Here is a 21,088-nt window from a genome sequence, read left to right on the forward strand (position 1 = left end):
CTCTCTCTCTCTCTCTCTCTCTCTTACAGATCCGTCACTGGCGGTCTCATCCGCGCCTCCATCATCTATGGCGACCTCATCCTCACCTCCGCTTATTGCCCGGCCTCCTCCTCGCCTATCACTGCAACACTACGAGTCCGAAGAGCAGCGTCAAATCCCGATCTGGTCATTCTCCAACGTCGTCTGCACACCGTCGCTTGGAAACGTCGATGCGAGCCGAGCTCCATCATGCACCACTACGGTCTCCGATTAGGGGTCGTAGTGGCCGCCCTCGAGCTCGAGCATGAGGCAGTGAGAGCCGACACGGAGGGTGAGGAGGTCGAGGCAGTGGTCGGTGGAGTCGTAGGGGCGAGGGCCGTAGAAGGGGAGGTGCTCCTCGGCGACGAGGCCGACGAAGATGGAGTCGGGAGGGAAGGTGGAGGCAGCGCTGAGGAGAGGAGGCTTGGTGTTGGTGGATTTGGAGCGGAGGAGCTCGGTGAGCCACTTGGAAGTGACGCTGTCGTGGTCGGTGAGGACGGTCAGGATGCGCTTGGAGTCCACGTGGACGGTGAAGAGGTTGGAGACATTGGCGAGGTAGGCGCGGATGACCTCCGGCTGATCGATCTCCTCGATCGAAACATCGAGCACCATTTTTGGGTATGTGAGAGAAAAGTTTGATTTTGCAGAGAGAGAAGAGATAGGAGACGAGAGAGTACAGTAGTACTGGTGTGGGTGTGGGAATGGCGTGAACTCTTGTTATGAAATCCCTCAAAACTTGGGCAGGTGCATGGCTTTGACTAGTTTTTCTCTCTATTTTTATGAGATGAGAATTTGAGAAAAGAGGAAGGGTGAATAGGAAAAGGGATGGTGGAATATTGAATGTTGACGATGTTTATTGGTCCAGTTGCTTTGTTTTCTGAGTCCTTTCGAACTTAAAAAGGTATGTTTAAAGCGATTATTGACTAGCAACTGATTATTGGGGGTCAGTAACTGATTATGTTCTGATATTTCTTCTTTTCTGGTATTATTAAGCTGAAATAAGTTGATTATTGGGGGTCAGTAACTGATTATTAGAGGTTAGTAACACGATTATTAGGGGTCAGTAACTTGGTGGTCGGGGAAATTTCGGTGACCGGAGTTCGGCAGCTGGTGACCAGAGTCCGGTGAGATTCCGGCCAAGTATTCTCTCTTTCATTTTTTCTTTCTCTCTCTCTCTATGCATGTTTAAGGGGTGATAGCAAAATAGTCTTAAAATAATATGGTTTATTAAGACTTTAGTAAATATTTATGCATTTGAACATAAAAATTTGTGCATTTGGGCATAAAAAATGTTACCTTATATTGAAATAGGCTAATAAAAAAAATTGTCATTAAAATAAAAAATAAGAGGTTTAAATTAGTATTAAATGAGCTTTTTTATATTTTTTTATTGGGAGATTGAGATGAAGCTCTACTGGCCCATAACCTTTGGAAGACTACGCCAATATTCTTCTAGTTCGTCACAAAATGGGCCCACTCTTCTTCTTGCTACTCATTCTGTCTCGGTTGTATTTGGTTTATCGTGCGGTTAGAAGGGCAAGATCTTAATGTCCGGAGGATGCGAAGTAGAGCCTTATGTGTGCAAGAAAAATTAGATGGCTTTCGAAATGACACTTGATTTTCTACGGAATGTGACAAGCTCAGTTATGAACAATGATTCACTCCGAAAACCATATTACCTCGTATGTATTGAAATAGAACGAAGAAAAACTAAAATACTGCCGGGAAGGCAAATTGGCCTCTCATGGTTGTCATCCAACAAAACAAATTCTGACCACAAGCAATATACAGATTCATATTCCTACAAACTTCATTGGGCAAACTAAAGAAAACCAAAAAGATATACATAGAATAACGAACCATGGACCCAAAGGAGTGGCTCAGCTGAAAAAATGGGAAAGGTAAATACTAGCTAAATTCGCGAAACTGCAGCATGATGTCTGTCTGGTCTACTCATCTTGAACATAACTTAACTAGCCGTATTCATCACCTGGAAGGAAGTTCAGATGCTTGACCACTAGCAGAAGGATTTGATGAGTTGGAAGGCCCATTATCTTGAGAGGGTGTGCCACCCCACTTTAGCTCTGCATCAGATGGTTCGACCACATGCACTGACCCATCAGTCATGCCTACTGCAATCTGGTTAGGCTCAGACGGATGAGCTGCTACAACCAGAGGATAGGACGGGTTGCTGCTGCTGCAAATGTACAAATTAGATTCAGTATAGTACAAGAAAAAGACAGAAGCAACAGGGTTTCTATTCAACAAATAGAACAATATTTTCTGCTCACCTGAGAGAAAATGATGGTATATAAGCAGAAGGCGCTATTCGACATCTTAGTCTTAAGCTATCAGCATCAAAAACTCCCACAGCACCGTCACAAAAAGTAGCATAAACCAACAAACCATCACACGAATATATTGCACATGAGATGGGAGCAGCCAGTGCATCTTTCGGAGACCACTGCCAACATATAGGGGAAAGGAAGAGAGAAAAGTCATACTACAGTAAAGATGGACAAATTTTTCTATTCTAAAAGATGATGGATTAAAGTAAATAAATTTTATTGCTCAAGACTTCAAGCATTTCGAGACAGATACCTTTTTATCTGAGTTAAACCCAAGGTTTTTTTGTTAATCGTTATACTACCGAGTAAGGCTACAGTGAAAATAAAAATGTGCCACACGAGTTTTCATTGAAACAGGGAGATGAGATGTATCAACTTTGGCACAGATATCATTGAACCAACTGTGCAAGAAAGTTCATTTCAAGTAGCTAATGTCTAACTTCTAAGTTTCACCACCAAACCAATATTACAGTCTCAGCAATTCAAGATGAAAAAGTAAGGACTGTATGGTGAATAACTTACAGAGCGTAAACAATCAAGCTTGCTGTCATACACAGCAATTTGACTTTCATGGGCAACCAACAGATGTGTGTGATCATTATGGAACTGAACTTTTGTTTCTCCAACCAATGGGGATTGCCTACCAGTTGGTGCTTGTATAAACCTTGTTTTCTTTTTCTCCCACCCATCAATGCTCCACACACATAACTACAACCAAGCCATTTAGAGTAAATCAAAATATCAAAGAAATTATAGTCTATGGAATCGAATGTAAAATATCCCCATTGAAATCAGATTAAACGTTTCATTAAAGCACCAGCTCATCTTAATGGCAAAACGTTTCATTTTCATAAGAAACGAAGAAGTTCCCACTACAGTTAACTAGCCACTAACCTGGGCATCAGCTCCTGAAGAAACCAGTATGTTAAGAGTTTGGGAAAACGCAAGGCCCGTTATCCGATTCTGGTGACCCTTCAGTTTGGTTTTGACCTGTCAATTCCATCTACCATTTAGTTTCTTTCAAATAACCAGACATAAGAAAAAGCTCGAAGACAAAATGAATATAGATCTAGCCATGGAAGGATATTCACCTCATCAACCCTAACATTATATATTAAAATAGTAGAGTCCTCCATGCCAATAGCGATTATATTATTATCTTGAGGATGGAATGCCAGAAAAGTGGCAGCAGGAGGGGGAGATACAAATGTTGTCATGACCTGGAAAAAAAAAAACCAGGCTTATCTCAGGAAACAAGTTAATGAAATGAGAATGAATATATGGAATACCAAATATAAATGAAGTGCAAAAACATGCTTCAAATATATGTAGTGGTTCTAAAAGAAGCTGTAATGGCATACCTTAAATGTCATCATGTTGAACAAAGAGACCTTCCCGCCAGATGCAGACATTACGTAGGAATCATTTTTCGATAAAGCAATGCATGCAGTAGATTCCTCAGCTGGTTTATTGTCATTTACATCATTAGCCATAAGAATTCCATTCGGAGGCTGCCACAACTGTGGAACAACATATGCACTAGCCTGGAAGAAAATATCACAAGGTAGGGAATCCATAAGAAACATAAACTAAATAACAGGTAGCGATTCACTTTAGGACGAACAGGACAGAAGCCAGACCTTCCCTGATGGATTATTCCTGTCATTACGTGGCCATTTCCAAAGCTTGTGAACAGCATTGGATGCGAGGGCTAACAGAGCCAAACCATTGTTGGTGTACATTAGTCTCACAACCTGCAATTTCCAATAGTTAGCATCAATGTTGTATTCTGGAAATAAGGATGTAAAGTATGTCCTCTAAATGAACAAAACTAACGCAGTTCTTTATCCGGTATAAAAATCAAATAAACAAAAATCAAAACATAGTTAATTAGAAGGTGAGTTCTGGTAGGGGAAAACAACAATCACCAAAACACAATAAAGGGGTGGATTTTCAACTCATGTATTAAGATTAAAAGGCTTCATTTACGAATAACTTGTTGAGAGATGATATATATATATATATTATATATACATTTATCCACACCTTTCCAGCTGTTGTGGAGTCAGGCAACCTTAAAGCTTTCATTTGAGAAGGATCCGCAATATCCGAAATTTTCCAGCTCTTAATCTTGTCTAAATCATCAGGGATCCGTGGTTTAACATCAACAAGCCTGCTGTTCTCCATATTACCCTGCCGCGAAAACCAATATAAATGCACGAACATAGGCAGCATTTAAAACTTTCAAGCCAAAAAAGAAAAGAACTTACCAGACTACTGATAGAAGCAGCAGGTTGGATTCTATCCGCACGTTCCAGAGTTGGAGCAACTGCGTTAGAAACATTCCCAATGGGGCCTAGTGCATTGACAATCAAAGGCTGCTAGAAGAGATATAACAAAGTGTAAGCAATAAAATTACCTAGCTGACAGAAATTAAAATTTGAAGCAATTAATGTCAGTATAGCCTAGCTGACAGAAATTAAAATTTGAAGCAATTAATGTCAGTATAGCACATAAAACACGGCATGCATCATATTGATACTGATTGACAAATAAGTGAAATGACTAATGGATAATATAACAATTTGAAATAACTAATGTAAAATTACAATTTGGAAATACTGCCCTCAGGACAATATAACACAGACTACCTTAGTGTTGATGGGATCAGAAGTGCCTCGGTTTTTCTCCATAGCTCTGCTCTCCAACATCCTTATCAAGCGCACACCATCATTATTTGCTAAAATCTTTATACCACTGTCAGTCGTTGTTACAGCCAACAAGGACCCTTCTTTGTTGAATCTGAGTCTTGGGCTAGCCTGCAAAAAGCAAAACAGACAATAAGTACTTATGTGACTTATGCACTCTCCACATTAGTGCTATTATCATAGTATAAAAGGAAAGCATTACTCACAGGTAACCCTCCATCTGCATCAACAGCTGCCAGCACATTGGTATTGTCCATGTCCCAGAACTTTATTTGAAATTCATCACCAGCGGCTAAGAACCGGTTCCTTGTTGTGTCAAACTGGACAACCTCTGAGGAGCGTTTCCTAAACCCAGAATATGTCCTTTTGATGGCCCCTTCGCTCTCATTCCACTCCACCAAATGAGATTCACCGTCTTTACCCGTTCCACATGAGAAGAGTCTACACATACAATATGCATCCACTTTAAGAAACATATATATTTGAGCAATAAATTTTATATACATTAATGGCTTCATGGACTAAAAAAGAATTAAAAACTGAAACCATTGATGGAAAAGGAGGAAGATGGGAAACTTCCAAAAAATTCCCACTGGTAAATTATTGGTAATGAAGAGGCTAACTGACCCATTAAAAATAGTATGGAAATACACAAACATCCAGCAGTTTATTGGACTTCAGTTTCATTTGAACAAGCTTTACCTGGTTCCGTCTGCACTATAAGCCATCATGGTGCACCAAAGTCCAGGAGCATCATAGTCAACCCTTGACCCCAAACAGTCGTATAGCCAAGCTTTAATCTTCCCGTCAATCGCAGTCGAAAAAATGAACTGATACAAGAAAAAGTGCTGGTTATACAAGTATAATGGCGATTGTTGCAGCTTCATTTGTTATGTGAATGGCTGGCAGACTCCAACTAATATCTATAAGTCAACATATTGAAATCCTACACTATTAAGGATGATGATGCACTTTTAAAGAAGACATACTTGTATGTTTTCTTTGGAATGAGGGCACACTGAATATACAGGAGCTTCATGGCCTTCAAATGTATATTGTCTGCGTCCGGCTACAGCATCCCACACCTGTCACAGAGATACTTAGAATCAGGCCCAGATCTCTTCTATGTACAAATAACATCAAGTCTGACAGCTATTACCTTAATCACTTTATCATCTCCGCAAGTAACAATACACATTTGTTTGTTCGGATGAGCAAATGCAATGTCATTAACACCGCCAACGTGAGCATCAATCTAAAGGATGAGAAAGATTGTCAATGACCAGTGCTTTTCCCTCCATGAAGAAAATTATCTTAAGTACTAGCTTACCTCCAAATGTTGTCTCAATTCTCCAGTTGGATTGTAAGTATATATCTGAACGATGTGCTTAGAAAATGCAACACCTGCACAGTTTAGAAGGTACGCTTAATTAAGGTAACAACTACAAGTTATTTATTTCATTAGATCAGAAGTATACATACCAAGCATAAGTCCATCTGGCCCCCAAACACAACGATTCACTGATATTGTAGCATCATTCACCAAAGCGGTCTGGTAAAACAAAATAGTATTGGTTCAGAGTATAATCAGTCACTCTTCTAGAATCATAATTTATGGAGTAGTTAGTGCGAATGTGTCGCCTACCCTGAGACTCGATCCTATACCCTTCCCTAAACTGGACTCAGTTACGAGTTTATGGACGGACCATAACGCAATACTGACTAGACTAAAAGAATCAGCACCCATATGTAGTCAAAACGTGTAATACCTGTAGTGGCATTGACGCGGCTTGTATATCCCAGACCTTGAAAGGTTTATGTACCAACCTTTCCCGGGACCCTAATTCCCAAAGACTGATGTCACCAACATTTGTCCCAACTACAAACAAATAATTGAAAATTGTAAAAATAAAATAAATAATACAGAAAGAACCAGAAGACAAATGGACCATAATAACATCTTTAAGTACAAACCTAGAAGAATATTTTGTTGCTGTGGATGGAAGTCCATGCTCATTACATTAGATCCTTGACTAAGGGTCCGAACAACAGCCTTGGGAAGGTCATCTTGTGAATATGCATTGGAACCATGCATCACACCAGAAAAGGATACCTGCAAGAACATGGTGGCATTATATTTTTTCTTAGTTTTAATCAGAGGGTTGCAAGGGAATCTCAAATTTGTTGTACCAATACTAGTAACAAACAAGACAACTGAACTCAAAACATTTATTCTTCCTCTTCATACCTCTTCAGCTGGGCCAGTACGAATACGCTTCATCAAGTGCTCTGAATCAGCTGACTGATAATCCATCCCTGTAACACCTGTTGGCGTCCTTGGATGCTTCAAGAAAGCAGCTGTACAAAGAAAACATAATGGTAAAAAACCACCTTCAAGGCATTGAAAAAGAAAATTTAGCTAATAGCATTTATTACATATAAAAATTTCACCTGCACTAGAAGGCTGCACAAGACCAGGAGGAGCTGCTGCAACAGCAGGATGAGGCATAGAAGGATTAGGGTTTGACATCCACCCAGCAATAGCACCAGGAGAGGGGGAGACAACAGGCTGAAATGGCTGCACAGAGACAAACGGCTGATTTGAGATCATAAAAAATTACAGTACTTCACTCTTATGCAGATGAACAGATGCAACTTACACCATGGGCACCGATAGGAGGAAAAGCACCAGCCTTTGGAATTGGTCCAACTAGGGGATTGTTTGTGGGAGGGGGACGAGATCCATTAGCATTTGGAGTGCAAGAATGATCCATAAATAGTGTTTTAATATCAGGATTTGGACGGGGATTCTTGCAAAGTTGGTGCTGCCAATTGAGACTGAAACAAAAGGGAAATGAACTTAGAGAGAGCAGCCCTTTTATGAAAATTTTATATGAGAAAGAAGAAAAACTTTCAGTAACTCAGTACTCTTATTGATAAGCAGAAATAGTGATAAATAATCAATCAATTCTCCTATCAATTAAGAGGTGAATTTGCTACAAGACTCAAGGCATCTTGTGCACCAGAAGCTTGATTGTAAAAAGAGTAGGATAACAAGTTGACAACAAACATGCACAAAATAAGTTCAAAAGGAGATTGAGAGTTACCTCTGGTTTATCAGAGTCCTCAAACGTGAACTTTTGAAGGACGGAAACGCAAGTTTATCACGAAATAATGGGTTAGCTTCAATGAGCTTTTTAAGTTCTATAAGCATTATATTCCGAGCCGATTTTGTGTCACCGTACTTGGAAAGCTGCTCATTTTGCCTGATGATATAGTACAATAGAACTGTGTGAGGACCAATTATTAAGTGACTGCCATGTTGACAATGAACCAGCAAAGGCAAACAAGCAATACCTGAAGTTGTCAAGAGTGAGCAACTGAGTGATCTCCTTGAAAAGTTCCTCATTAAAAGATGCAAACACCTTAAGGTCCTTCACAAGAATTTCAACAGCCTTCGCCCTATCCTGCCTGAAAGCAGAAAATTGAAAATCAAACAAACTCATCAGAATGCTGCATAACAAACCCTATGATGCTACAGAAGAAGTTAAAACCTAAACCAACTAAACAAGACTGAGCTTTGTTTCTTAATTTAACGAAGAAATAAAACCACCAGCAGACCATTACCATTTCAAGTGCCTTTTTCACATAGACTCAGTACAGCTTGTTTGCATCAATTTAACATATTTACTAATAGTAAAAGCAATGGGTTTGAATGTCACCTGTCAAGAGCTTCCAAATACTTCTGCTTCCTGATTTCAAAGAAGATCTTCATTGAATACCGATTGTCTTCGACTTTAGTGAAGCCACCCAAATATCGCTCGACTTCATCCCACTCTCCAGCCTGGACTTGATCCTCAAAATGCTTCATATTGAAGAAAAAACCAGACTCTTGCTCTAGCCTAAAAGTTCAGAAGATGCACATTACATACAAGGACACATAATCAAAACAGAGACTAGAGTGTTCACAATCTTTTCATTCCCAAAACAGACAACAACTGAACAAAAACATCATTATAAACTGGAAACTTACTTATGAACCGTCTCCTTGAACTTCTCCTCATCCAAGAACTGTAAAATCAAGAACACCAGTTCCCTACTCAAGGAAGACATTGCCCCAGGTAATCCTAACCGCTCCAGTGCAAAGATTGGTGATTGAATCAACTACAATTTTTTATTGGGGTTTTACCCAAACTCCTTTTCGGATCCGAAAAGGTCAACAATGAAACAAAAAATTGAAGCCGCAGAACCTATTTCTTCCTTCACCTTTCCTACAATTGTGCTAATCTTTGCATCAAACCATTCATCATCCAGTATTTTCTCACAAAATCACCAATTTTGCAGAGAACCCACAATCATCTACCCTCCAGCTCACTACAAGTAAATGCCTTTCACCCACCAGACAATTTCCAGAGAAAAACCACCAACAAAAAAGCACAAATACCCAAAACAAAAACAACACAACCAAACCTATTGTTCAAGCAAACCCCACTTCAAATACTCAAATTTCAGCTCCAACAATAAAGATCCAACCTTTAGTACAAGCTCACATGTGCTCCAGCACCAATCCAAAACCCAGAGCCCACCAAAAGTTTCGACCTTGATTTCAAAATACGAGTTGGGTAATCGAGATTGAGATATAGCCTTACAGAAAGAGTTCACCAGAGCCCAGAAAAGTGAAACATTTCTTCATCTTCTTCCTCTTCTTCTAGGTTTAGGGTTTCTTTTTCTCTGAAGCTCTCTGCTTTCCTCTTTCTCTCTCTGATAAAACTGCAACAACAACCCTCTTAACTTTCTCTCTCTAAAAATGTTTACTTTGTATCTGTCTCTTTCTCCCTTCTCTATCTTTATATACTTTTTTCTCTCTCTAGTACAGAGACAAAGCTTGTGCTGTTTTCTGCTTTTGCTTCGGGCACTCACTCTCTCTCTCTCTCCATCTATATCAGTTCTTTCTAATTTATTTGTTTCTTATTTTTTAATTTAATTTCGTTCTTTCCTATTTTTAGTAATTCTTAAGTAAACCCTCCCTGTCTGTCTCTCTCTCTCTTTCTCCATTATCTCTTTCTCTCTCTACCTGACTTTCCTTCTCTCTCTCTCTGTTGGACTCTAGTGACTATATATACATCACAGTCTACCTAGTCCTGCTGAGACTCCACAGAGAAAACCCTAGACTGCTGGAAATGGTACCCTACGCAACTCGCTCCAGTGGTTCCATGAGCTCGTGTGGCTATTGGTCCAGTGAGTTTGGGTGACACTTGTGTGTCTGAAGTCTGAACCTCAAATGGTAGCCATCCACGTGGAAGAAATGAGTTTTACTCCTCTTACATCCAAAAGAGAGAGCATAATTGAAGTGTGAGAGAGACTCGTGTGCCTTAAAGGCTTAAACAGTCTAGTCGGCAGACGTCCTTTTTCTTCCTTTCATTTGGTTCAACAACTTCATTTTCAAACATAACACCCTTACCAAACAAAACTTCGTTTTCAAAACACATTACCGGAAAACTTCGTTTTCAACACCATTCTTTTTTTGTAGTAAGATAAATGATCATAACTTATTGAATGCGATATGTTTTAAATTGATCATCTAACAAATTCACTTGTCTTCTCATAGTCTTTTAAAAACTGTTGTAAATCTTATGTAAACATACATCTCAACCAAAATGAAATAATGATTGTCAAAAATTAATATTTTTTAGGTATGTGCTACCTAAAATTTTTACTTTTACATCTATTTCATCGTGACCAATTTAATGTTGAACAATAGTGTTCACCTAGTCAGTCATTGTTAGATTTACATCTAAAGATGGAGAGAATTATTCTTAAGTTAAATTGTTTTATTTTTAACCCTTAAATGTAAATCTAATAATAATAATGACTATAAATTTCTTTATAAATGAATGATGTATATGATTATAGAAGTTATGCATTATTTATTATTTACCAAACCAACACAGCTGGTTTCCTGGATAGTGTAAGGAACATTTCAGACCCTTTTTAGTGATTGAAGAGGACGAAAGGTGACCCTCAAAAGTTGCGTGGGCTTCTTCAGAGTAAAGCGGTGGATGCGTGGTCATCTCGCCCTTCCCAACCCATCCCATCCCATCATGCAAGTATCGTACACGTAAAAATGAAAAGGGTTAGCTAGCACTAGTACAAGTGAAAGATTATTATCGCCTACTAGGCCTGCCCGTGATAACATGATGCAATATTTGTTTATTTTTTAGGGTTCTAATGCAATATTTGTTGTGAACACATGTCCCTGCACTACACTTGTAGTGGAGCTAGATTTTTTTCTTTCAAAGCTATATTGATTAACTTGACCTTCATCTTGTTAAGTTGCAAACATACCATGTGATAAGTAAAGATTGAACATCATTCTATTTAATTCCCTTTGCTAGGTAGGCTGGCCTGACCATCCACAATGGACCGACCGAGAACATAAATTCTCATGAATCAACACCACAAAAGCAAATTGCTACCAGCGGAAAAAGCGACAAACAGCCAGCTTAGATTAACATTTAGTTTAACATGGCTATATGGTTGAAATTCATCATATTTTCATCACAAAACATTGTGTTACATACTAACATTAAAAACCGTTTCATATAAGTAGAAGATCGGGACTAAATCGAACTTCCGATAAACTCGTTGTTGTTTATATGTTTATTTGATAGAAAATTTAAGGACGTATGATAGCAGTTGAGTCACGTAAAACCTAACACGGTATTACCTCGTACTTATTTACCACTACCTCCTTCCTGTTTCAACAGTTGTGGTCCCACTGCTGTCTTGTTTTTCCAACCATAAATGAATTTCCTATTTTTATGACTTTTCCCTATTAAGAATCTAATTTATTATCTACCAATCAATCAAACCTGTCCTCGTCGGGCGTAGTGCGGAGTAGCTGTCTTGTATAGGGCCTTTGATAAGCAGAGCTGCTTATCACACATTGGAACGTGTTCCCACTTTTCTGACAACATATATTTTTTTCTTAATTTCCCAGATCTAACGCCGCTAGGCATTTCCTCCATGTAACACACTCGTACCGTAGTTTCCCTCTGAATAAAAATCACATCACACTCGGAGTTTTGGGACCACTCCCTCAGAGAAATTTCAAAGCACAACTAGAAGTGGATTTGAATCAACTTTAGTGGCTCCGAAACACATAGGTGGTCATGGGCAGCCTCGTGCACAGCATAGCGCCAAGCGGCGTCGTATCATTCAATGCCACCGCCTAATTGTACGGAACTACACGTGGACGGCGGACCTACTTATTACCTATTTCCAGGGTAAGCAAACATGAGGTTGGGCCCAGAAGCAGGCCAACCCCGACCTATTGACCCACAGGCCCAATCACAATCCAGGTTCCCCACTTCCTACCGTAATGATGAAGGAAAGGGATGTGTGCTCATTTATAGTTGGAACAACTAAAGGAAAAAGAAAACAATACAGATCATCCATATACATATTACATACGTACATATATGAATACTATTGCAGCAAGCAGTGTGCTTACCCCATGATGAATGCCCTATTTAGTGGCAGTTGCTGATGCAAAACTTGGTTGAGGAGATCAGGCAACTTTGTTGATAATGGCAGATGCGTAGTTGGCAATTGTTGATTCTGGGGATTGCCGCAGCCGTCCGATCACAGGGAACAAGTCAGATGAACGGAGGAAGTCTCTGCACGGCGGATGTGAGCACATCTTTGCCAATGAAAACAGAGCTATTTTGAGAGGTGACTCATGCGCCGAATCTCTCCTACTTGGATTCAGAGCTAGCTCTGAACACTCTGCCACCAACTTCAGCAAAGACTGCGACATTCACCGGTTAGGTTCAGTCATATTAGAGTCATTTCCTGATATATTTCAAGCTAAGGTAGGAAGGGGAAATCGGGATGCACAAGAAAGCTGTGTAAGATTATTTCAGATGGGTAACAAAAGCAGAATGACCACCAACCTGCATGGCTCCTTTGGATACAATGTCTTCGCAAAGCTTGTTGGAGTTGCGGATAAGATTGCTTAGTGCACCTGCTGCATTTGCTTTTGTCTTGTCTTCCTCAGATGAAAGCAACAAATTGGCAAGCTTGGGGATAGATCGCCGCAGCTCTTCGTACAACATATCGTTATGGTAAGCGGCATTTCCAATCTGCACAGAGAAGAGAGAGCGTGTGTTAGAATGAAGAATCCTAGCCACATAGTTACAAGGTTTAATTAATTAGTCTCTACATTCTGATCGTGAAATATTATGACTATTGCGATGTAGTGAATTTATCCCTTATAATTATCTATTGCAACAGTTGGCTACAATGGAAAATAGATTTTTATTGCAGGGCAACAGAACTTACAGCAAAACAAGCAAATTTCCGTGTACGTTTGTCTGGGTCAGAGCATCGATCAATAAGGAGGCCAATGATTTGATTCCTTGCCTGGAACATCATCATATCCAGTTACAAGATTAAATAGAAATTATTATGTGTGCTTGTAGATGAGAAGTAAGATAAGCTTCAGATATCCAGATAATAGTGTTTGAGCATCCACAAGAACTTTATGGCAACCCATTGTTCCCCAAAGAGGAGCCAACATATTCCAAAGAACTTTAGTTTACTTACAAGGGAACTGTAAAAATAGGAGCTGTGCCGGCACATGTTGCCTAGAGCACTGCAAGCCTTCGAACGCACACTAGGATCTTCATGAACAAGAAATCCCTTGAAGAACTCCAGCAGAGAAGCCCGGTTAATGTATTCATAGAATCCCTAGGCACCAAAAGATAAAAGATAAAAAGAAAGGTCATGAATATTCCTATGTTGAGATAGTGAGATTTATAAAACGAAGATAAATGATCAGAAGAAATTAGGGGTTATATATCCCTAATGCATGCCCCAAATTTTATCACAAGTTTAATAGACAAGGAAAGGGATATTGATCTGAAAGTAAACCAAATCTAACCTTGTCCATGCGAGCCAAATCAGAAACAATCATCAGACCATCCAGAATGACTTCTTTTGGGCTTGAACGATCCAGCAATCTTCTCATCTTAGTAGGATCCAACAAGCCTTTACCCACAAGTTGAACTGCCAATGGTCGCTGAGCTATCATCTTAGCCAGAAAGGCCACAGGTCTTCCCAAATCTTTTAACTCCAAATGTTCTAGACACCAAAGAATGATACCAGGCACTCCTACCTGAAAAATTCAGAAGTAATAGTAAGAGAAACACATAGGTCCTTGAGTACCAGGATGACACCAGATTCAGCATTTTAACTCATTCTGCATATCTCATTTAATAATGTGCATGCTGTCAGTTTCCCTAGTAGTGATTCATTTAAACAAAGAATATGAAGGGCCAAACGAACACCATTCTGAAAAAGAAACTACATATGAAACAAAACCCATTCCTTTGCACTGTGGAGGAAAAATAAATGAAAAGGATCATACCTCCAAGAGGATCTTGATATACTTTCCCAGGTCCTCCTCAATCACTTTCACCATGTCTCTGTCTTCCATGCCGACTTTAACACCTGGTGACCCCATATTTAGAAGGATCCCACTATTAACTGAGGCAGTTGCAGCTGGCAATCCTGGAGCATTCTGAACAGCCACAAAAGGAAATGCCAAGAGGTCAATTATTGCGTTTGTTATATCTCTTACGCCATCCATTCCTCCACCAGGCCCAGCCCAGGACTTTACAAGTTTGAGATGCGTATCGGATATCAAGTCAGAGAAGAGTTTGATATGATCACTTCTAAGCAGAATCTGACGAAAGGTTAAAGCTCCACCTGAAAGGCACTGACAAATAGATGATACTGTCCACACAACTCCTATAGGGGAAAGCCCAACTTGATCACTTGCACTGGATTCTTCTTCAGGAGAAGAATATTGTTGGTTTTTGGCTAACAAATTGATTAGAAGCAGAGGGATATTGCTTGCACACATTTGTTGGACAGCTGAAGGTCCTCCCCACCTCAATCTCGCCTCCAGAAGGCCAACACATCCATCCCTAAGGCCATGCCAATTTGAGAGAACACCATTGGTGCCATTAGGACCTGAGACAATCTCACTGTTTGATGGAAGTTTGAGGTATTCACAAAGTGTGGTGGTTTGAGGAATCAAAGGCACAGCTACTTCAAAGACAGAGGAACCAACAGAAGCTCCAGATTCAAGGGACAAAATAGATGCCAGTGCCAACATGGCTGATGCACTGTGAGCTCGAGAGGAAGTATTTGTGCTCTCACCAGAAGAAAAGTGATGAGCAAGGACAGAAAGTCGAGAAAGCTGATTCTTCGAGGATGTAGTAAGCATAAACAATGCAGAATTTCTTCCAGTCGCCTTTAAACATTGTGCCACTGATGCAAGGATGAGGCAGGAATGCATGACCAATGTATTGGGATCGCTTATTTTGCTCTTCAAGTTGGTTGTCTCAATTGCTTGTGGATCTTTATTTTGAGATGAAATGCATAAAGACAACAAAGAGAATATCTCTGAAATAATGGTCCTATCACCTCCACCACTGACAACAGTAGTTACAGGTAAGGAACTAGGCAGGCCACAGAGAATGCCAGGAACAATTCCACTCTGCAAGCAGCACCTCAACAAGAGCTGAAACAGGAAAGGAAATTGCAGTATCAGTCATGTTAAAAGATCCAAGCAGACAAAACCCAATATATAATTAGAAATATTTGGTATATTCTCATGAGAAAAAGCTTTCATATTATTTTGTAGATTCAAAAACCATTGTCTACATGTGGACAATTAGGATAGGGAAACACCTGAATACCAGCATAGAGTGAAGCCTCAAGACGTTGATGAAGGCAATAATGGATGGCAACCTGAACTGGTTTAGATCTAACTAATGCTCTAGTAACTACAGCTACAAGTTTTGCTGATTCTATCAAAATCACAGAACCTCCCCGATCTTGATCCCTTGCTGGACTAGCCATAGTGTTCAGCGGAAAGGAAACGACATTTCCTTTTGTAGAAAAAAACTCTGATGCATCTACCAATAACCAAATAGCCCTGCATGCTTCACACGCTGAGCGCAACATATTTGAAGAACCTGAAATAAGACTTGCACCAGCAGTGGCTAAGCAGAGACAAAGCTGATCCGCTAAACCAGATGTTTTAGCATGATCCAAAATCTGTTTCACTGCTTCATTAGGACCACAAACCTCCTGGCGAGCTGGAGTTGAGAATAACACTTTAAGGCCCTCATTAACTCTTGTTAACATGGCAGTAATGCAAGCTATGGATTCAAGCATAACTCTTCCAGATGCATCTTCACTGCAACCAACAACCTACACATTCAAAGAGATGAGAACCAGAAGTAGGACCCTTGTTGCCATAAAGTAACATGCACCACGATAGAATCAAACCTGTGAAAAAATCTCAGCTAAAGCAACCCAGTGCCTGAAATATGAGCTTCCAATGTCATGTCCAACATTGTCTACCAAAACTTTGATTATTGAGAAACTCTGCAAAAGTAAGTCAGCAAAATGTTCTTATCCTCTATCATCAGATAGCAAGAGAGGGTGTGACAGCTATATTTGCTTGTTAGTTTGTTCATTTATGATATTAAAGCTCAAAAGTTGCATAACTTGTATAAAAATCATAAGAGTCGGTAAATAGGACAGACATGAAAACAACAGATATATGCCAAAAAAATATACATTAGTATAAATAAAAGAGGTGTGTTTGGGGATGGAGAAGGTAATAAGTTTTCATTTGTCCATCAATTTGACACTGTTTAAGACATTAATTTATTTCAACACTTCTACAAATGAACTCTCAGAAGTTGCAGTAGATCATGGGGATGGAAACAACAATATTATTAGTCAAAAAACAAATGCACTCATTTGGGCATGTATAAGTGTGGTATGCTAAGTTTCTTTTATAGGGAACTTTAATGAATACTGAGACATGCAATGTGCAGATACAAGGATTGTAAGAGCCTGACAAAACTACAATTTGAAATGAGCAAAAGAGCTAGGTAATTTATTGACAGCTAACCAAGCCCATAAAACACCAAATTCCAAGCATTTGTGGCTACAGAAATGCATGTCAACATCAGATATAAAGGCCCAAAGTGACTGGAAAAAAAAAAAAGAGTTCTAGAAGAATCACTCATACCTTTGCTCTTAACTCATTCAGTTCAGAAGATTTGATGCTCACAATGAAGGTGGTATAAACAAGAATTTCATGTATGATTTCATCAAGCAGCCCACTGGAAGTGATGGCACCAACTGCAACTAAGTTTGAAAGGATTCTTAAGGATTGATTTGAAGTAAGAATATCTTGATCCCTGTGTGTTCAACAAACAATGACGTATTAAAGAACCGAACTAGAGAGTAGGCTATATTCAAAGGAGTCGTGCAAATCAACTTCACCTGCTGGAATTTTGGGATCCTTGCGAGCATCGTTTTATGGGTAGCAAAACATGTGCTAATGCTTCATTATCTTGACCAATTATTAGTGCACCTTTAACCGTACGCGAGTTATTTTCCAGTCTGTCGAGAATTTGACAACCTGAAGCAAACCATCATTTAAGTCACATGTGATTGCTACATCATGTAAGTTTATGTAGAGCGAGAGTTATGTCTTTAGTTAAGTTTGTTTCATTGATATTTCAATCTGGTGTCAAAATAACTCTAAGAAACCCAGACAATGATAACTTGGGGCTGGAGGAGGGGCAGACACTTATGAAACATAATATAGATCTGGTCATATAAATTACCAGAACTAAACAAATTAATCAGATTTCTCCTTGTTACCTGACTGTTTAACTTCATCAGGATTTGCAAACCCAGGAAACTCCTCATTAGGAGAAGAATTGACTGCTTTGGAGTCTGGAATATTTGATTGAGCATCATCCTGAAAACTTATTCCACTGTTGTCCTCTGAAGAAGCTGTAGATGTGACTATACCTACTACATGGTAAGTAGTTAATGACCATTAAAAGAAAAACAACAGTACAAAAAAAAAAAAAAACATGAAGAACAGAAAAACGCTTTACCAGGACTAGAAACGGCCAAGCCACCTGGTGTTTGGATTTTGTTTCCCTCACCCCTCCATGCTGCAACGCACCCCCTTTCTGCAGCAGTAGCAGACCGCATTTCCTGGAATAGGTTCAAAAGTTTCATTAGTTCTGTGTTTCTACAACTAGGCATGTACAAGGATATCTATGTAATACAAGACAAAAGGTATTCCATAGTCTTGAACTGACGATTGAACTCATTGTTAACAAAAATATGAGGATAAGTACTGCTTTCATTTTATAATTAAACATCACTTAAGTTTCATCAACAAAGCTGTTTCAATCATTTCCACATTTCTCTTCTCAAAAATATAGAAAAACCGAGATATCATTACCCTAGCTTCCAGTTCTTCAGCTGTCTCCTTAACAAATGGGTGTTCCAAAAGAGCTGGCCAAGTCAAACGATTTTGAGGCACCTGTTTTCCAAGAACAAAAGACCAGCAGCATTTAAGATTGGCAAAATTAATAAAACTATTCAACTGAAAAAGTTATATATTTGAAATTATATAACGACCTTATTGAGCAACCCCTTCAGAAAGTTTTTAAAACTTGAACTCATGTTGTCAGGGTATTTGACAGGATCCTGAAAATGTTCAAAAGTAATATTACAATACACCTTTTAATCATGTACACAGCACAAACACATATAAATTTGATTACATGTACCTTCACTATATGCCGAACTAGTGCATATACTGAATTTGTATAGAATGGAGGCTGGCCAACAAATAATTCATATCTGTATGCGCACAAAATAAAGGTCTTAAAAAGTAAGGAGGAAAAGAAGAAAGTATAAGGCAGAAAAAGAAAAAGAAAAAAAATAGAGGCTGTGGAACTTGGAATCACAATAGTTTTACAATTCATTTGGATATTGTATTATATTCCATAATGAAACATTGAAGAACAGCTAGACTAAATAGCAATAAAGTAACAAAAACAAACAATGTGAAGGAACAGATTAAATTAGAAATCCTCTTGAGCCAAGTTAGAATATGTTGAAGAGCAAATAGACTAAGCAAGAATAAGGTAAAAACAAACAGAGTGAAGAAACAGATTGATTAGAAACTGTTCTAAAAGTTACAGAAATACAAGAATCCATTACAGGCAACGTTGATCAAAAATTTAACACATAGCCAGTTGAATAAAAATTGAAGGAAATTTTGGCCAGAGAGTTTAAGTGAAGGGATGCAACATACAATATAACTCCGAGAGACCATAAATCTGCAGTGTGGTTGTAAGGTTGTTCCCGCACTAGTTCAGGAGCCATGTACAGGGGAGTACCTAAAGAAAAATGTAAACTTAACTGCATCATTAAACAAAGTAAAATAGATTCTCCGATATCTAACAGTTGATCCGGAATCATTCTGACCTTTTATGGATCGCAAAACAACAGTATTTGTGGACATTGCTCGTGCAAACCCAAAGTCACAAAGCTGTAACAATAATAGAATTCACAAGTTAAGTGATACTGGTAAATAGACACCCAGACTTATAAGAATACTAATAGTACACATATTAACCTTAACAATAGAACCAGCACCAATGAGAATGTTTTGTGGTTTCATGTCACGGTGGATGATGCGGTTTGAATGGAGATAATGCAATGCTCTCACCTACAATATTTGGTAAACAGAAAGTTATCAAATCCTAACCGGAATGGTATGACAGTTAGAGATGGGACATAAACAGGTGACAAGAAAGTACCAATTGCTTAGCAATTGCTTGAACTTGTTCTTCTGGAAGGTGCTTATCATCCTCAAGAATTTCAAATAGTTCACCCTGCATATCAAAGAAAGTCCTTGATATTTAAACATCTGCAGAGTTTCCTACTTTCCACAATAACATGCTAGTCTAGATAAACAAATACAGTCAAAATAGGTACTTTAGATAAGGAAGAAATCAATACTTGTGCAAACTCTGTGACAACACAAAACTCTTGTGGGCTTTCAAAGGAATCAAGCATTTCAATGATATTTTCATGCTTCAGCTTCCTTAGAATCTGCAGATTTAACAGCAGATTACATCATACAACAGACAACAATTAAAACAAAACAAAACAGAAATGAGCATTAACCGAATCAAGGAAGATGTACATATTAGATTTGAGAAAACATGAGCCTAGTACCTCAATTTCTTGTCTTAAATTGTGGATATCCTTGTCACTTTTCCCATGTTTCATAATGAATTTCATCGCAACAGTCTGAAAAACAGCCACAAAAACATGTAATCAGAGAAAAAAGACCAAAACTAAACAAAATTAAGTTTTCAGAAATGCAGAACATATGTACCTGGCCTGTGAACTTGCGTCTTCCCTTGTATACCTTCCCGAAGGAACCTTCACCTACAAGCTCAATTACATGATAATTCTCGACACCCATCCTTCACAGCTGTATGTACACCTTACAGTCCTGTAAGTCATACATCACAGTCAATTAATGCAACTACAATCAAACTCATTCACTAACCATGATTTACCAATCGAAATTTGGAAACAAAATTACTCAACTAATAATGATATGCAAACTCAACCATACCTAAATTGCATAAACACTGCTAGCACAGTAAAATCAAACTAGTTTTGCTTTAATCTTCCAACAAAATTTACCAAATATAACGATTCGCACAGGAATCGCAATCAAATATTTACCAAATCTAATCAAAACTTCTAGATCCTGAAATAAGAAACCGAAACCCTAACCTTCGTACCCGTCGCCATAACCCAACCCCAAACCAAAAAAATTCGAAAGCAAAGACCTAGGGTTAGTGGTTACGAAGACCAGTGAAGCGAAATAAATGAATCGGCGACTAATTTAGTAGACGAAAACCAAACGAAACGAAGCAGAATTAATGGAGGCGTAACAGTACCTTGAGCTCCGATCTGAGCATAAATGGAATTGCTATCAATTTCAGAGAGATTGAGAGAGAAGCCAAGTAAAGCTGGAAGTGAAATGAGAGAGAGAGAGAGAGAGAGAGAGAGAGAGAGAGAGAGAGA

General features: G+C 38.9%; 2 protein-coding genes across 2 annotated transcripts; both read right to left on the reverse strand.

Moving 5' to 3' along the window:
- Positions 1 to 1,677: 1,677 nt before the first annotated feature.
- On the reverse strand, positions 1,678 to 9,187 carry LOC101302114 (protein TOPLESS-like). The gene is made up of 25 exons (XM_004307834.1): positions 9,108 to 9,187; positions 8,797 to 8,976; positions 8,432 to 8,545; positions 8,182 to 8,340; positions 7,735 to 7,912; positions 7,526 to 7,652; positions 7,323 to 7,432; positions 7,049 to 7,187; positions 6,844 to 6,953; positions 6,557 to 6,626; positions 6,405 to 6,478; positions 6,234 to 6,329; positions 6,064 to 6,159; positions 5,777 to 5,904; positions 5,281 to 5,515; positions 5,018 to 5,185; positions 4,637 to 4,744; positions 4,413 to 4,559; positions 4,007 to 4,120; positions 3,728 to 3,910; positions 3,458 to 3,586; positions 3,261 to 3,356; positions 2,889 to 3,074; positions 2,310 to 2,482; positions 1,678 to 2,215 (listed from the first exon to the last, which is right to left on the reverse strand). Exons 1-25 carry the CDS (start codon positions 9,185 to 9,187, stop codon positions 2,005 to 2,007), a joined length of 3,411 nt encoding a protein of 1,136 aa, XP_004307882.1. The 3' UTR covers positions 1,678 to 2,004.
- Positions 9,188 to 12,460: 3,273 nt separating this feature from the next.
- On the reverse strand, positions 12,461 to 20,474 carry LOC101302400 (serine/threonine-protein kinase TIO-like). Its single transcript, XM_004307835.1, has 23 exons — positions 20,385 to 20,474; positions 20,222 to 20,296; positions 20,003 to 20,095; positions 19,801 to 19,875; positions 19,617 to 19,709; positions 19,466 to 19,529; positions 19,293 to 19,377; positions 18,763 to 18,835; positions 18,611 to 18,679; positions 18,432 to 18,512; positions 18,076 to 18,178; positions 17,834 to 17,989; positions 17,450 to 17,588; positions 17,193 to 17,364; positions 16,439 to 16,537; positions 16,235 to 16,360; positions 15,836 to 16,204; positions 14,700 to 15,665; positions 14,019 to 14,252; positions 13,682 to 13,825; positions 13,418 to 13,498; positions 13,030 to 13,218; positions 12,461 to 12,884 (listed from the first exon to the last, which is right to left on the reverse strand). Exons 1-23 carry the CDS (start codon positions 20,472 to 20,474, stop codon positions 12,645 to 12,647), a joined length of 3,816 nt encoding a protein of 1,271 aa, XP_004307883.1. The 3' UTR covers positions 12,461 to 12,644.
- Between the last annotated feature and the right edge of the window lie 614 nt (positions 20,475 to 21,088).

The sequence above is a fragment of the Fragaria vesca genome, linkage group LG7 (genome assembly GCF_000184155.1).
Source record: "Fragaria vesca subsp. vesca linkage group LG7, FraVesHawaii_1.0, whole genome shotgun sequence".
Taxonomy (NCBI): Eukaryota; Viridiplantae; Streptophyta; class Magnoliopsida; order Rosales; family Rosaceae; genus Fragaria; species Fragaria vesca.

Excerpts from the sequence above, each read along its gene's own strand:
- LOC101302114 (XM_004307834.1), bottom strand. The coding sequence starts at position 9,187 with ATGTCTTCCTTGAGTAGGGAACTGGTGTTCTTGATTTTACAGTTCTTG. Across the intron at positions 8,977-9,107 it reads TTCAAGGAGACGGTTCATAA|GCTAGAGCAAGAGTCTGGTT; the intron begins GTAAGTTTCCAG and ends CTGAACTTTTAG. Across the intron at positions 2,483-2,888 it reads AGCTTGATTGTTTACGCTCT|TGGTCTCCGAAAGATGCACT; the intron begins GTAAGTTATTCA and ends ATATGTTGGCAG.
- LOC101302400 (XM_004307835.1), bottom strand. The coding sequence starts at position 20,474 with ATGGGTGTCGAGAATTATCATGTAATTGAGCTTGTAGGTGAAGGTTCC. Across the intron at positions 20,096-20,221 it reads ATTTAAGACAAGAAATTGAG|ATTCTAAGGAAGCTGAAGCA; the intron begins GTACTAGGCTCA and ends TTAAATCTGCAG. Across the intron at positions 16,538-17,192 it reads TGAATGAGTTAAGAGCAAAG|AGTTTCTCAATAATCAAAGT; the intron begins GTATGAGTGATT and ends TTACTTTTGCAG.